Source organism: Colius striatus, chromosome Z, assembly GCF_028858725.1.
Source record: "Colius striatus isolate bColStr4 chromosome Z, bColStr4.1.hap1, whole genome shotgun sequence".
In the NCBI taxonomy this organism is placed as follows: Eukaryota; Metazoa; Chordata; class Aves; order Coliiformes; family Coliidae; genus Colius; species Colius striatus.
Genome location: NC_084790.1, coordinates 37446895 through 37465258, shown reverse-complemented (window position 1 = coordinate 37465258; position 18364 = coordinate 37446895). Strand labels below are relative to the sequence as shown.

The following is an 18364-nucleotide window of genomic DNA, read 5'->3' as shown; positions in this document are numbered from 1 at the left end:
CTTTTGCCCTTGTTAATGCTGTTTTCATGACCTTTCTCCCATGGGAAAGCCAGGGTTTTACATTTTCATTCAAGCAAATAAAAACCTTCTCTCTGAAGTAGGCTCTGTGTTTGACAGACATTTTTACTCCTGCCAAAAAAAAAAAAAGTGCCTGAAAACCTTCAGAGACTGCAGAATAACAAGTCTGTAGTGTGAGCCATGTTTCTGGACTTGGTTTGTGCAATTACAATTATATGCAGGAACGGTGGTACGAGTACTCAATAGCAGGGTTAAAACATCATTTGTATTTTTGCTTAAATGCAAAAATGAATTCATAGTCAAAACACACCTTTATCATATCAGTTCTGGCATGACAGTACAGTCAACTAAGTTAACTTTAAACACCTTCCTGGATCTGGCCTTCCTGCTGAATATGTGTCAAATTAAAAAAATGTTGCCAGAATCAAATATAAGAAATTGCAGCAACCATTTTCTGCTGTCAAACATTACTGATTTTTTTTTATAGACTCACTGCTGTCTTAATTTTTACTTGAAACAGAGCTGTACTGTAATACAGTAAAATCTATGTATACAGCTCTACACTTGTTTTAACAGAGTCAAATTATAATTGCTGGATGACAATTTTAAAAAATCTTCTTAAAAAATCAGAAGTTATTTGTTATATATTGCCTAAAGCAGATTAACTCTCACATCCTGTTTCTCCACGGCTTTACCTATTTTCCTGCGTCACCTGCAGTTCATACCCTCAAAACTACATTCCCTCATCATGACTTAACACTTTGTCATTTGCCTTTCCAAGCATTTCTGTACATCTCTTACTGACACTAACAAAAGCAAAACCAGAAATTCTTTTAGGCTTTAAAAACATAAATCCAAAGACATTACCAACTTAAATTTCTACTAGAAAATCACTGCAGTCTTGCACTGTTATAGACAGGATGTATCTTTAAATTATTGATAATCACCTTAAAACTGCACTCAATCAGCACTGCAACATGTCATTTTCTAGACACACAAAAGTTCAAAAAGAAAAGCAAACTAAAAAAGCAGACTACCAAGAGAACTATTGTTAAAAGTAGACCAGAAAGCTTAATACTTCAATACTGTATATGTTACAGTAAACAACATACACAGGTGATGAAAGCCAGTCTCAAAAAATTTATTATTCTGTTAGAACAAGTTTACACTTCAGATGAATTCTCAAGCTTCATGCCATTACGAAGTTTTACTGGGTTTATAGTGGAAATAAAAACAGAAATAAAAATAGATGACAATCCCAAAATACAAGCTGACTTTGAATATGATCAACAGGCTTTCTTTTCCTTTTACATCCATAGGTTTCCTCTTGCCTCCAGCAACCAAGTTTTATCTACTATTTGTGAAAAGTTCCCTAAATTGTCTGTTTTCTTTTTTAAAATCAAATGGTTTGGAAGATGTAGTTGAACAGACTAACCCAACTTGTATTAGTTCAGCTTTATTTTCCCAAAGCAATCCTGTCAGAACTGTACAGCTTTTAAAGATTAATTATACCAATTTGATCCTCTGTAATCTTACTCTGGCTTCAAAAACAGTTGACCCTAATCTCATTTTCTCCTCCTGTGAATGACATCAGTACTTACGCCATTGAAGTGAAAGGCATCAATTCTTTGGATGAGATGGGCATATAGATAATTATTAGGATGATTAATTTTTAAAGCAGTAAACATTTGCCTAGTGAATTTGTACTTGATACTACTAAACTGAACTCTTCAAACTGGACTGGTTTGTAAACCACTACACAAAACAGTGAGGGTCACTCAACGCTTCAAGATTCAAATTATAAAGTAGCAGAATGTATTGTAGACACTTTTTGTCAGTTAAATTTATGATTACTGGAAATTAAATTTTAAGTTCAATATGAACAGAAGAAATTACAGAGTATTTCAAATTATGAAATATAGTTACAATTCTGACTCTTTCTGACCACAGAAATAGTTCAAATACAGTATTTAATGTTCAGTATTATAATTTTCTCATCCTCTTGGATGCTATTCTCCTCTATTATGTAAAGGAGCAACTGATTTTACTATGATGTCTTACAAGTTACTGTTTAATGTATTTAATATCTCAAATAAAACATGTAAGTATACATATTTAATTACAAAAGAACGAATGAAAAATTAAAGCTTTTTTTTCAGAAGCATTATCCCTTGAATTAATAATATTATAAATACATAGATGTGGTCAATATTAACACACACACACAAAAAAAATCAAACCAAACCAAAAACTAACAGACTGTTAGTTTGAACCAAGTAACTGCAAAGAACAAGAGCCAGAACAAATATTGTTTTGTCTATAAGTTACTGGAGGAGGGCGAGCACCAAGAACTTAAAGTACCAGATTTTATTTTATCAGCCTCAACATTCCGTACTTGATCTATTGGATGCATATATTGTTATCAAATACTTACATTCATATTCCTATCCCATATCTGGATGGAGCCATCTTGACAGCCAGCTGCAATAAGTTTACCATCTCTGCTGTACGTGCAACTTGTAGGAATCACCCGTTTACCTTGAAGTGATCGTGGTTTAAATACGCTTTTGTGCTTTTTTTCATTGTTAACATCCCATGTCCTCACAGTTCTGTAAAAAGATGAAGTTAATACATATATAATCAAATGTCTTTTTTCATAATTGTTCAAATTAAGTTATAATGGTAAAATGGCATTTAAGATACAGTATGGCAGTCATTAAACTAATGTGATGACTTTACAAGTAAAAAACATGATATTCACAGCTAAAATCAATCAGTCAATCAATCAATCAGTTCTTGTGTAGACAGACAAGAATATGCACAACTCGACAAACAACTAAAGGTTACAGGTACTACGTAGTCTCCACTGTCACTGGAAATCAAGAAGATTAAAATATTCAATCCTTAACAAGACTGAAAACTTAAGGAAACAGACATTAATTTATTAACTGAACAGACTGTTTTACTGTTCTGACATGACAACAACAGATAACTGCAGTACTGCAGACTGACTGGCTATTCTTCAGATTTAATTGAAGGACTTCACAAAAACTCAGAATTTTTCCCCACATTATTAGCAAAAAGAAGATCTAGTTTTTCTTTTAAACAGAAAAAAAGTTATCTTCGGTGTTTCTTAGATACATTGAAAACACTCAAATGAGAGTGAACTAAAACATGGATATACAGGTGGATGCTTTAAACTGTCTTAGATATGGTTTCTAGTAAAGCAAATACCAGTTTAAGAAAGGCTGACATTTCTCCAGAACAAGACACACAATACCATGGCATAATATTAGGAATCAGTGCTACAAGATCAGACAGGTTATAGAGCCTTAATTATTAATTCATTATTAATTTTATCCTTAATTCTAGGACAAAACAGACAAGAAAATTAGCTGGAAATAACTCACAGAAGTTATATTTAATCACATTTAAAGAGAGTATCTGAAGTGGAATGAATCTCTAGTTGTCTGCAATAAAGGGAACAAAATTTCATCTTACTACATGAATCAACTGGCCCATAGTTTCTGACTAAATCATGAACTAAAATATCAGGAGTTACCTATAAACTACATATGTTGTATATTTTCCTTCAGATCAGTGACAAACTAGAAACTTAGAGATCACTGAAGGACCTCAGAGATATTTTAATTCAAAGGGGCTTCATCACACACTCTGAGTATGACATAGTCTAATTTGTTCTGACAGCACCCTTTTACTCTGCATGCTCTGTTAACAATTGAGTGCTCTTCTTTCAGGAAGTACCTTGATGCTTTCCTCCATCTACTGTTTACACTTTAAATTTACTTGAAGTCTGTCACCAGTCTCTTTCCCTCATAACACCTAAAAGCCTTATTATTTAACTCCTCCCATTCCAGAGAGAAAGAAAGCAGACAGACAAGAAAGGAAGCATAGAAAGCAAACAGTTTACTTTCAGGCAATATATCTTTAAATTAGCAAGAAGGCATACAAATGCTAACTAAGGCTGCTGCAGTATTTTCTCTCTCCTCCTGCTACAGACCCTCAGTCACAATACCATCCCACACCACAGTCAGAGAGCACAATTTAGAATTATATATGTCTTTGACAGACTATTTTTGTACCATGTAATGATTCATTATCCTCATTAATTTTAATACATTGAATGATACACACCATCACCTTTTTTTTTTCATTAATTTCTTTCCAAATAAAACTTCTAAGAAAAAAGCTCCACATACATAAGTTAAATTTAAACTTTTTAAATGGTAGATTCCACATCTGCAAAACAGATTTTGTCAAGTTCTCATACTTGCCAAAAGCAATTCAAAGCAACTTAGAAGAGGATGGGAATGTTCTTTTGGAAAGGTAACAAGGATATTTTCTTGACCACTAAGAAGTTAAACAGCCCACAATAAACAACCAATTTAATTACTGGGTTTTGGATTATTTTTCACAGAATTGTTTTTTTCTGCTTTATCCTCATTTTTTAACATTTTAATGCATTTTAAGGTGTTGTTATTAGGTCAAAATTTCTAATGAAATTATTAATAAAATGAATAATTGACAATTTTTAAAGGTATTAATGTAGATGTACTTCCCAGTCTGCAAGCATGGAAAATTTCTAAGTCCTGACTTAGCAAGCCACTTAAAACACACTTGAAACAGAAAAAAAAGCAACAGAATACATTACCGCTAGAAGTATAGATCAGACTCAATTTTGTACATTTAATAACTATATTAAAATGCCTATCTTTGCCATATAACTACCTTTGTAATATAACATTGCCCAAAAAGGCTACTTTGGAAAGCTATAACATATTTTAAAATCATCATATACATACTGCTGCAATGGAATTTATTAGTAGGGCACAGAATTCAAAGTCATTTTTTGAAGTGTTAAATTAAGCCTCTTTATAAAAATGCACTTGATGTTAAAACAAGACTTTTTTGTCATCTTTTTTTGTCATAAAACAACCTCACTAACATAGGAATGAAATTCATATGCTTATATAATACGGTAAAAAACTATCTAAAGTAGAATACATAAAGAGAATATATAGGTAAGAAATAGCTGAAAAGTTCTGTTAAGATGTATTTGGTGTATATGGTGGTACAAGACCATGTCAGCATGAAAACTTTCATTATTGAATTCTCTTTGCCCTCTTTCAGTAAAAGTTACATCCGCCTTCTGTTGAGCACACGGGGCCCAATGAAGGTTGAATCACCTGCCAGATATTGAAAAAATTTGTACACACAAACAGACGGAGAAATTCAGAGAAACTTTCCACACTTGTTTGGCAGAAAATCTTATAAGCTACCTACTTCCAGCATCTGAACAGAGTTAAAGCAATTTAAACCAGAACACAAAAAAGTATGTTACTTAAATAATCCCTAAATGTAAAGCCAAAAAGAAATTTTAACACATAAAACATTTTCCCAGAGTAAGAAGCAAACAAAAACATTAAAATTTATTTTTATGTGACACACAGCAGGGTTCAATCAACAAAAAAAGCTGGTTTTTTCCTATTTCCAAATAAAATTTTTAGCCTCTTTTTGATAGGAAAAATTACCACCATTTGTATAATTACATCTGAATTAGAATTGGAGGGAGGAGAATAACAACAAATGGGAACTACTTTCATTTTCCAGTGTGAATTAACTAAAAACCAATCAATTCAAAATTTCAGTAACACATAAACACGTCTAGGAGAACACTGAGTAGACATTCTGAACTACTAAGCAAACATCCCACTGCCGGCCAATATAGGCAAGATTTGGGGAAAATTCAATTAGAAAAAGAAGACAGAGAATAACTGACTATGAAGAAATATTAACTGGGCTAAGGACCAAGAACTCCTACGGAGGTCAGGAAGAAGAGAAGAGATGGAGCCAGACTGAGAATAAAATCAAGAACAGTTACAATGTCATGTCAGATTTGGCATGACTGCTTTCAGGTCAACTGAAATGAGAAGAAAACAACAACATCAGCAATGCTAGCAAGTTATGACACAGAATCACTTCTGGCTGAGGAACTAGCCAACAGATGCACTCAGATATAAAGAGCTACCCACCAATAAGTCTACACAACTCCTTTCCAATTATAATGAACAGACAGTGATAAAGACACAGAATACTTGACAATAGAACCTCTTAAGAGCATAAGAAGTCTGTTATTATTTAAATGCAAAGATCATAAGCTTTCCAGAGTAATTTTTGTGCTTTCTCTGATTAAACCACTGGTCAGGCGAACAAAATAAAAATGTATTCTTCAAAAGGGCAAAAATATAAAAGCTGTAACAAACTTCATAAAAATAATCTAGTAACTAACATGCTACAAATCTTACCAATTTTCTATTGACTCAAATCATTCAAGCAGAACTGAGATTTAGAAATCATTTCCTGATATCATCACCATCCAGTGCCTGCCTTCATTAAGGTTATCAAAAGGAGGACATAATCTCTTCAGTCTACATGATTAAATAGGCCCTTGACCATGCAGTGACAAAGAAGAAAACATCACCTATGCATCTATTCCTTGCTTCAGTTCTTGCATTACAGAAAGAGTACCCTTCAGAGTATAAGCAGCACTGACGACCCAACTAAGTGAGTCAATATGAAAAGACTGTTTTCTCAGTAATTTTCTTTAATCAGCAGGTTCTGTAGATAAGCTGTATTATATTTGCATATGAATTACATACTGGTTTTATCTATGCCATTCTAAAGGGCTGTCCAATGTGATGGAAAAATACCCTGTGGAATTTTGGACATTGAAATTTCTCAAAATTTTAAAATTTCCCCATAGTCTTTGGTGATCAGCTAAACAAAATGACCAACATAAAAATTTCATTAAAGTCAAAGATTATAGCGGATATACCTCGCATAGCACACTGCCAGAAAGAAGGAATGACAAAATACAACATGAGTAAAAAAAAAAAAATCTACATTATAAATGTTGACATTTATCAGCTATCAACAGAGCTAATACAAAGCACAAGACTGAGCATCCAATCACACAAGTGGGAAGACTTCAGAACAAGTCATTCAAAGATTCAACTCTAGACACTTTTTTCCTCCCTTGTCCACTCCCACTGAATCGTACGGTATCACACAAAATTCAGATAAATACTTTGTTATCTCCAGTTTTTAACTTAAAAGATGCTGAATGCTTTAATTTAAACCAGTAAGTTTCACCCAGGAACTTTTACCTATACCATCTTCAGATAGACTTTTATCTATACTATCTTCACAGATTTTCAAACTTTCAAATACTCAAACTTTAAACTACACTTGCTTTTAACATATCTAAAGAAGAATACATTTGTACTTGGGTTGGGGGTTTTTTTTGCTAAATGTATAGATCTTTAAATAGTTACTTGTAAAACAAGTATTCTTACACAATTAAAACCAGTTAGAAAACATATTGCATACAACGCATCACTTGAGAATACCAGAATGTAATTGCTATCTTGGAAAACAGTGTGACATTTTCAAACATAAATCATACAGAAAGGTAGAAAATCAAGAGGAAATTAAACTATAGATTTTTTTTTATTATTAAACACAAAAGAATAACGTTACTATATGTATTTTCCATTAACAGCTATTAGAAATGGTAGGATAGTTTAAATGAAGTTACCAAAGCTCACATCAAAATAGTCTGAAAGGAAGTTTAAAAAAGGCTTGGTGGGAGAAATTTTACCTTCTTACAAGAAAAGATATGATAAGAAAAAATATAGGAATTAACATACAAGTAGGGGGGAAAAAAGCTATAAAGGAGTATGGAAGTGAAAAACAGATCAGTTGTGGAAAAACAATAAAGGTTTAATTAAGTTAACTGCTAGACAGAAAGCAGCAGTAGAGAGTACGCAGTAATTTAATTTTTATGCCAGTAAGAGTCCACACTTCTAAGGAAGGAGGATTAAGACGCCAGATTATATTCAGTGTCGCTTACAATAGAAAAACAGACAAAATCTAAAAGAGGTTATTACATTCTGACAACAGTCTAACTGTCTGAGGAGGAAGGGAGCAGGGAATAAACAAAAAAGGTCACTAAACCAAACAGTTTCAAGAATCAACATATAAGAATAAATTACATAAAAGGAAAATGATTTTAAAGTTTTTGATACTATTGAGGATAATGTACTGCAACTAAGGTCATTAAATACATTTAAACTCTGAAGAAGACGAATTAGAAGGCAAATCACTGAGGCATTTAAAAACAAAACAAACCACAAACATGCTCCATGTTGGCAAATCATGGGTTGCAAAAATATGATTGCCAAAACATATCACTTCTCTAGTTCCAATCATCACAGTATCTGACCAAGTCTTCAGAAAACTACTGGAAGTATGGTAGGTAGATTAGAGAATGATCGCCCTAAAGTCTTTGCAATCTATGAATAACAGGTTCAGTGTTTTGAGTATATTGAGCTCTGTAAAGAGTCAATATGCCTTTGAATTAATAATGGTTCAAAATCTATGGTAATTATTATTTAATATAATAATGAGCACTGGTATTTTCTGGAGCCTACATAGTACTTTGCACACTATTAGTCTTTCATTTAGTATTCCAGCAACATCTAACTTCAATATTATTATTTCTATACAAAACATCAGATGATTTAAAGATACTATGTGACTCCATTCTGAACACTGTGACAGTAAAAGAAGACAAACAGATCTCATCTCGCACTTAGTAAAGATAAGCATGGGATATAATCAATCTCCCTATGGGGTACATCTGATTAAGATCAAAGAGCATCTCAACAGTTCAAGTTACTGTCACCTGCATGAACTGAAGTGACTCAAGAGCAGTCTTGCATGATACTGCAAAAGCAGGCTAGGAAAACAGGATGTTTTCTAAAAAGCTGATTATTCATGGCTATAAAATACTTAAGGCTCATATGGATCTCAAGTTCTTCAGAATATACACCAAAGTATAAGACACCTTCTTTCTCCTCCTAAAGATTCAAAAAGGATGCCAACATCTTTTGAAGATAAGAAATATACTTCTTAGACTCACGTCTCCAAGAGTCATAATACAGGCCTGTATTATTCTGGATAGCCACACAGTATCACTTTTTTCATATGCTGTCTGCTATATTTTTTCACCATCACCTGCTCACTTTAGGGCCTTTCTACCCTTGAGGGGGTCCACACTTCATCCTAGTTTAGTATTATCAGCAAACTTACTTAATGCTTGTTCAATTCCTACATTTGAATCACTTATAAAAACATAAAAGAGTACTGACCCTAAAATTCAGCCCTGAGGAACCCCACTGGGTTCCTGAGAGGATGTGAGCCTGACTTAACCCTATCTACTGTAACTTTTTGAGCTTGACCTGTCACCCAATGTTTTTTGTTTTACTTTCCTAGCTCTGTCCTGGACATACTGTGACAAATACTATTAAAAGATCTGCTAAAATCCAAAAATATCACATCTACTGGCTTCACATGGTGATCTTATCATAACGGGAAATTAAGTTATTTAAGCACGAATGAACCTGTGCTGGCCATGACCAATGACTGCATTGCCTCCCAAGTGTATTTCAGCAGCTCCCAGATTAACCTTCGTCATAGGCATTGAAGTGAGTCTGACAGGTCTGTAATTACTACGGTCTTTCTTTTTACCCTTTTTGAACATTTGGACACTTGCCAGGTTCCACTAGACTGGAAGTAAGTTCAGGATGTTTAGTTCCTATGGCAAAATGCAGATAAGGAAGCTCTTTAAAAAAGAAGACATTTGTGAAATGCAATTTTAAATTTTCATATAATTCTAAGCTTAAAATTAGAATGCAGATCCCACAGTCAAAGAAGGAGGAAGGAAAGCGGAGCACCAGACCAGAGAGACCTCTCTGCAACCTATGGCGAGAACACAGGCTGTGCCCCTGCAACCCATGGAGGGCAATGGCAGGACTGAGAGCCACCAGCAGCTGTTGAGAGACTGTGTGCACCCAGACTGTTGAGAGACTGTGTGAAGAGGCGGCCACGGCGCAGGCCATGCTACAGAGTAGACTCACATGAGAGGCAGAGAGGAGCTGCAGCCTGTGGGATGAACGCACATCAGAGCAGCCCATGTACGGCTGCCATGTGTCTGAGGTACCCCGCGGAGATGCAGGGAGGACTGGTGTGGAGCCTGCCTGCCCTGCCTGCCTTCTGCAAACTGCAGAAGCCATCAGGAATAGACTGACTGAAACCCCCACTCTGTACCCCACCCCCCAGTTATTCAGCGGGGAAGGAGATAAAGACACTGGGATCAGGGCTCTGAGCCCAGGAAGAGAGAAGGGGTGTGCAGAAGGTGGTCTTAAAGGGCTGGTTGTACTCTTAATCGTTGTACCACTCAGTGTTGTTTTGTGTTGGCTATGTTTTGGGGTTTTATAGTTATGTTTTAGTTGGTGTTGCATTCAATTATTTTCAAGTTTTCTTCCCCAGCCTGGTCTGTTTTGTCCTGGACCATAAGCAGCAATTAAACCCTCCCTGGCCTTTGGCAATTTCCAGGTCTTTGGTACCTGAGGCTAATCGTGGTCTTTTGTCCCTCGATGGGCTTAAATCACACACATGGACAACACAAGAGAAAGTTGCCTTTTATAATAAAGAAGGAAAAATAATTGGCACAACTTAGCATGCTTTGGTCTCCCAGTATCATTTTCCTTCAGTAAGTTTTCTCTTGTTTTTAGTTCTTAAGATGTACCTGAAACTTTAAAAGTAAAGTTAGGCAGTAAAAATGTCAGCTGAAAAAGTGCTCAAACAAAAGCACTTACAACTGACTGCATTTTTATTGCACCATCTAACATTTTAATCAAGAAAAGCTTCAGGAAAATATTAATAGAAGCATACATAGTTTATAAAGACAAAAATAGCTTTACTAACCCTTTTGTAAACACACAGTTTTCAGCAAGAGCCAGAACAGTCATTATTTAAACTCCTCTTAACCAGGCCTGGTCATTTGCTGTGCTCTCTTAATCAGCTTTGCACTGCATATGTATCTATAAATAGATAAGTTAGTCTAGAAAAAGCCATCCTCACATAGCTGAAGTGGACTTCACACCTTTACCGATGTCAAGACAAAAACCAAACGACTAAGCCAGTGCAGTGCAAATTCCTACACACATATGGATACCTAAGCCAGATGCATAAATTCTCCTGCATAATTTTATTTTCAAAAATGCCAATTCTCCCTTATTTTTACCTCTAGCAACTCTTCAGAACAGATTTTCAGATAATCTGTATGTATTTCCAGGTAAGCACTAAACCAATAACGTTATAGTACAGTGATTATGTATAATATTGGTTAAACCAGGTTTTTTGTGTGGTAGCAAAATTTATTTTATTTATGCAGGTAAAAATAGAGAGAAACATAAAATTAGTGTAACTGACAAAGATACTTTCAGAATAATTATTCTATCTTGGAACTACCAGTTCCTTATTCTCTTATGTTTATTTGCGTACATGCACACAAACATGTTTTCTTTTCATGTTACTTGATGTACCTCTAACTTTCTTCCTCCACTGAATTTTATGAATGTAGAACTAGTCACATACATCTGATATTTAATTTTAAATATTATCTGCAACAGTTTAAGAGTGCCATATTTAAGTTAACTTCCAAATCCCAAAGAGTCATTACAAGAAATAAAGCTCAGAAGGCATTACCTTGAAGTCTTCCTGTATTATGGCACTGAATATGCATGGAATACTTTTAAGTCATATTCCATATAATTACATGTATTTCCATACCAAGTGCAAAGAGCTTTTTTCTACTTTTCCAAGACTTCACACTCTTGAAATTGGTAGACTGCACAAGTCAATCAGATTTTACCTGAAATAGCCACAAGAGCTTGACATATTAAGTAAGTTCAGGGTAAAAGCTGAGAAACACGGAAACAAAGAAGCAACCTCTTAAATATTTGCCTATATTTTGAATAAATGGGTGTTATTATATGTCTGCTTCACAATCTACTTTACATTTTCTACAATGCTATCACCTGTCTGTTTCATTGCTAAATCATTCATCTGAAAGTAACATGAAGGAGCTCTTTAAACCAAGCCATTAACTTTCCAGTAAAGTAGATAAGTAATGTTCAATCAATTAACTCCATATTAGGGGTGCTAACCTTCACCAGTGCATAAAATAAAAAGGGAGTTTGCATGTAGAACACCTACTTTACAAGAGTGGGGACTATTCCTCAAAGTATGGTGAAACTAAACTATAATGCTAAATTTTTTCATGTACTGTGGTCAGGATACTATTAATGTCAACAATGCCTGAAAAAGTTCTAAAGCTAAATCTTACCACAAATCATCCCTGTTAAAAGTTACTTGTAAGAATTTGCAATAAACCTGCTCATTGAATAATTATTTTTTACAGCTTGTGTCACCAAAAAAGGGAAGATAGTTTCCTCTTCTCTTAAATTCTTCAGTACTTTTTATTCTGCTATCCATTTAATTCGCTGTGAATCACACAATGGTATAAGAGTATAAGCAAATTTTTTATTTTGAAGAGAGAAATGTATATGGTCTAGTAAGTTTATGATGACATAAGAAGATCTGCATATTATCTCACCAAAAGTTCAGCCTTGGGAGACCAAAATGCTTGCGAGCAGACACCAATGAATTTAGATCTTAATTTTAAAGATCAGCTGAACAGAAGTTTCCACTACCATTAATGAGCTAAACTGAAGAATATTGATCAGATGTTTTCCATCCTAGCAAACAGAAGATTTCACAAATCTCAGGTCTGGAGATTTGGTCTGAGATTTTCAGGAGACTAAAGGTTTCCAAAATGACTCTAATCCCTCTCAAGAAAAATGCATTTATGATAAAGCTTTATTAGCAAATATTGAACGACCACATTAGCTTAAAAAAATACCATTATTGCCAAAAAGACACTGTAAAATCTACTGAGGAATGATTTGGAGACAGAAAGAAGAGAGTGGAGAATCAGGTAAAAAGTCTAAGAGGAATTAGTTGTTAAAGCTGTAAAGGATTGATTTTTCTTGACATGCAAAAAAAGAATAAACTAAACTTGTAATCATGCTACAGAAAGAACTATATCCTACAGAAAGACTCATATCCTATCAGATGTTTCTGCCACACTCATGTCTATGTATCGACTTCATAGCCTCAAACAGTTTAATAACTTTAACAGACATTCACAGCTCATGTCCCAAACCGTTATCAATAAGCTATTAAGTCTTATGTATTAGTTAAGTCTTTATCACCAAGAAATCTATAGGTCCATTCCAATCTTAGCCTCATTAACTAGTGCTTTTTGAGCTCACTGGTTTGTTTGATGTCTGAAAGAGACATTTAATCCACTGATTTCAATGTGCAAGAATTTACTGCATTCTTTCCTTAATAACCAGTTCCTCTGTTGACAAAGAAATACTTTTTCCCTTCTATTCAAACCTTGCTAGCTTCCAATCACTGAATTTTGTTATGTTTGTGTCTTTAACAATTTAAATAACAAATTAAACTAAATGTACTTTCAACTGTCATATATTCTATCTCTGTTTCAGTATTTCTTTACTACTGACAAGTCTCTTAATATCCTACTCAATAAACTGAAGCATATTCAGTTCCTTGACTCTATATTAAGCAAAGTTTCAAGATCCTTCTCTGACATTTTTCACTTTTATTTTCTGTCATTTTTCATTTTTATTTTCTGACTTTTTTTTTTTGTTTTATTTACTTTTAACATCCTTTTTTGGCTGCTGTCATTGGAACTAGAAAGTCAACTCCAGTGGTAACTGCTGAAACAAAACATTACCATCACATCCTCAACATAATCATTAATAAGAATAAATTTTCTGTGTATGTACAGATATTTTAAAATGTCTATCTGCTCATCCACAGCTTCATTAGAAGAATTATATACAATTAACTCTACATTCAGGAAACAAGACCTATTCTCCATGTATATCCTCACATGCTGTTGTCTTCACACAATTCACCAGCCAACCTGCTTTCATTATCGGTGACTAATACTTACATGTTCCTGTTTTACTAGAACCAGATTCACACTTCCTCTGATAAAATATGTTTTAATTAAAATAATAGTCCAACCCTGCATCAGAAACTGCACTAGAAACATGGTTTTGATTACTTCAGACTGCCAGTTTCAAAATCTCTTCCTACTAGTAAGCCCCGCTGATATACAACAAAGGTCTCATGTGATTAATCCTTTTAAAATCACAAACAAAATTCAATGGAATTTACAGCAAAAAAAATTCAACATATTTTGGATTGTAATTTACTGCTTCTAAGTTACTAATTGCTACTGTATAAAAATTCATAAAATGTTTGATTAAATAAAAAGACAACTTTATCTCACAAAAACCCATATAGAACTCTCATGGATATGCTATCCTACTTGTGAAATGGGATTTATCAGCCTAAAAAGAATTTTCTGAACTTAAAGCATTTCCAGACCTATCACCATCCAGTGAAACCACATACCTTTGAAAAGACTGTCAGTTCAGAAATGCGACTTCAGACTGTTTCAATTCATGTAATGGAAACCAAAAACCACTTGCCATACATATCTTAGGCACAAAACAAGTAACTTATCTGTGGTATTTTAACTAAGTCATGTATTTATATAACTTGAGGACTATGACAAGATGAACAACTTCGAATTTCATTGTACAAACAATTAAATTACCTGCTATTTCATGTTAAAAAACCCAAATATTTTCTTGGAATTCTGATCTATAAGATAGTAACTATCAAGTTGTTACCGCATAACTTTTCATACAGAATCAGATCAGAGCATTAATCATGGCAATTTAATTTTATTTTCTTAAACAAAATATCTATTTTATCCTTATGAGCAAACATGCCAAAATAAAGTCTTGTGCACGGTACTTTCTCATTATCAAACAAAATCATTTGAGTTTAGTTTACTAAGTCTACTATACTTTCCATTATTACCAGAATAACCAATAGTTCTGGTCATTCAAATAAGATGCATATCTCATGAGAAAACAGTCCCTTAAATTGAGTTATAGGTTACAATAACCAGTGAATACTTGAAAGAAAAGGATTTCATTTTCATATAATAAAAGACATAATCAATTCTTCATGGGAGAACTCAGGGAAAGAAATTGCCTGAGTGAAAGACACTTGTGGAACAAAACCATCACAATGGAAGTGTTTGCTCCAGAATCTGTACATGACCCAAAAAACATGAGAACTACTGTGCTTTTACAAAGCCAAATTCCTGTCTTCTTCCCTGCCTCATATCAAGCTAAGCTGATGGAAGTGTTAAACTTCCTTTCTCCCATAATTACTATCCTGATAGAAGTTAGCTACCTGTCAGCTAACAGGGATGCTTAAAACCATTATCTAACCCATCATATTTTAAGTTAGCCAAGACCAGGAAGGATGCAAGAATAAAACAGTTTTGGTCATCTGTTTCATTTTGAGTGAAAGAGATTAGGTAACAAGTCTCATGGCAAGCTTATTCCTGTAAGTGTTCTGGGACAAAAAGTAAATATATGCACCAAAGCTACTGCCTTCCCATGCTAAGCTAAGGACACTGTGATGGACTAGCAAAAGCCAACTTTCTTTGTAAAGGCTATAGTCTCTTGCTCCATTCACTGCACAGTGCAAAAATTCAGAAGGCACTGCAGTACTGTCAATGTTTAAAATCTGTGCTTGCCTGACAAGCCAATTAGTTTTTTCAATGTATATTTTCAGCTGACACACAAAAAAATCCCTTTCAAATTTCTTGCCACTTCACCTTGATGTGACTAGAAAGAAATCAATCACCAGAATTTATTATTTTATTTAATTTAAATTTACTCAGAAAACTTGCCTAAACTGTAATATTGTCACAGTAAAAAAAAAAAAACAAAAAAACTTCATAAAAATCTTGAAAAAAAAAATTGCAAACAAGTTGCAAACTACACCATTGGCCCATTCAGTTGTTTCACCTCAATATTACTTGCATTCTTTACCCTATAAAGCAATGTGATGCCACTAGCTATAATTGAAGGTGACCATTTTGGGGAGTAGTAACTTTGAGCGCCTAAGCATGTCCTACACTGTACAGTATGCACCGCATAAAAGTGCAAGCCTATGATTTTGCAGTTAGACGGAAATTGTTAAATGATTCCCTAGATACAGGTGAAGCATTAGTAATTATTTTCAAGTATGTTTTGCCAACTAGTCTTCAAAGACAGATGCAGTGCTGAAGCTTAGGTTCTAACAAAAGGTTATATAAACATATATATATAAAGCATTGCCTTGGCATTGCTCTCAGCAGTTTTCAAAGCTGCAGACTGATCAACGTTAACTGTATTTATTACACATAAAATGAACACTGAAGGTGTTACCATTAATATTTATCCAAAAGCCTTTTTCAGTGTTCTAACTTGTTTGATGCTTTTAAACAAGAAACATCAGTATATGTAACAAGTTTAATTGTCATATTTCTTCAAATACATTATTCATAAAATCCATACACTTGGCACAAGAGCAAGGCAACTACTTAACACTGAACTGCACAAGTCTACATTCTGCTTTCACCTATGTGTTAATATGCGTAGTATTATTGAAACTTAAAACATTCAAGAAAAATAAAATTACAGCTTGAGTTCTCCAGTTGTCAACCAAGCTATTCCAAGCCTTAAGAGAATTTAGACAAACTCCAGGCTTGTATTCACTTCAATCAGCTTAGGCAGGAAAACTGACATGCTAGCTAACTTCAGCAGTACTATTCAAGACCCTTCTCAAATCTCTCTTCTATCAAACTACCAAGCCTTTATGCAGTTATGGACCTAACTCAAAGAAAACTTGCCAGAAAATGATGGTCATGAAGACATCATAAACTGACAGCTGCCACCTACACAGACACAGAAACAAAGAAGCTAATCTCGATGTGAATCTCATTTAATTGGAACAATTGGTTAAAAAGTGAAAGGTAGTTCAGATAAAAGTAATCATAAAACAGCACTGTTCACTAAGATGTCCCTGCATGCATTATCTAAAACACAACCGCTGTCCTAAAGCAGAGAAAACTTTGCAAAGCTTGCAAACATTAGATGAGAGTTATAAAAACCTAACTTGCCCTTCACAAGTTGTATTTTGCATACAATTGTATTCTGTATTTGCAAACTGCAAATCACATTTGTAAATTTAATTAAGCTTGCTGTCAACTCTTCCATTGTACTTAAGCTATCATCATCAAATAGTTAATACTTTTAAGCCCAAAAAGAAGGTTTTCAAGAATCTATTCACTTTTCCTCACTGAATACTCTGTGGTCACCACTTATTTTAATTCCCACCACAAAGGTCAGAAATTTTTCTCCCACTTTTTCATTGAGACACAGGGAACATTTACTAAGCAGCAGTATATGATAATGAAATATATTTAACATCCTGACTTATTGAGCAGGGTAGCTTCATATTTGAAACATATATTTGACAAAAAATCTAATTATTAAATTGTAAGATAAATGCAAAATTTTACTTGAAGCTATAATGCTGGAATAACTCCAATTATTTAATTTAAGATTGAAGCCAACTTATCCCTCTATAACTTACTACAGAGAGTCACTTGGTGATGGCAATCAATGTTCTTTCTCTAAAATATCTTTAAAGAGTATGAACATTAACTTCCTGGAGGATGAGAGAGGAAAGATTTGAGAGAGGAATTTCCTACAGTAAACCACTTGTTAAACAACCAGAGCCTTAGCTACAATGACAAATCATAACGTTCTGCTAAAGGAAACTGCAGGACTGCTAAATTTCAAGTTTGGCTGCAATTCTACTTCTAAAAGGAAAAAAGATATGAGGGTAGGGACACGGAACACCTGTTGTTGGAATGTTTAACATCACTGAGTTCTCTTGCTTGATACAGCACTATATTCAAATAATATTATCTGTTTCCCCTTCCTCCTTTGTTTTAACATAGAGGTCAACAGCTATTTTGGAACGATGTAAACAAGGAGTTATTTCTTAAAACACACAGTATTTTTTTTAGGTCATTCTGCTCAAGTGTATTTACTGAGAAGGAAATAATTTTTCAAGTCTTTCTCATTTTCAGAATTTTCCTTTAACTTTTAGGGAATGCATTCTGTAGACATGCTCAACATACTGCCGATAAATTGACAGATCCTTGCCTTAATAAATATATGTTTCAAATAAGCCTGAATAATGTGGTAAAGACATTAAGACAAAGATGCTGTTGATCACAAACAAACTGTATACAAGCTTTACATAGAATGTTAAGAATTACATGCAATTAAAAAGGATTGATCTTTCAGGAATAACAGAGCGTTATTCAAAGTTCTAGGAAATTAAAAGACAGCTCATGTAAGAATAAAACTAACACCAATACAGAAAAGAGCTTTGTATGTAT

At 34.0% G+C, this 18364-nt stretch overlaps 1 protein-coding gene across 1 annotated transcript in view; it reads right to left on the bottom strand.

Moving 5' to 3' along the window:
• The window catches only part of WDR70 (WD repeat domain 70), a 105563-nt gene that overhangs the window by 49424 nt on the left and 37775 nt on the right, over window positions 1–18364 (bottom strand). The window contains exon 9 of the mRNA XM_062017890.1: window positions 2453–2627. Coding sequence (XP_061873874.1) covers window positions 2453–2627 — 175 coding nt within the window. The remainder of the gene's footprint in view (window positions 1–2452; window positions 2628–18364) is intronic.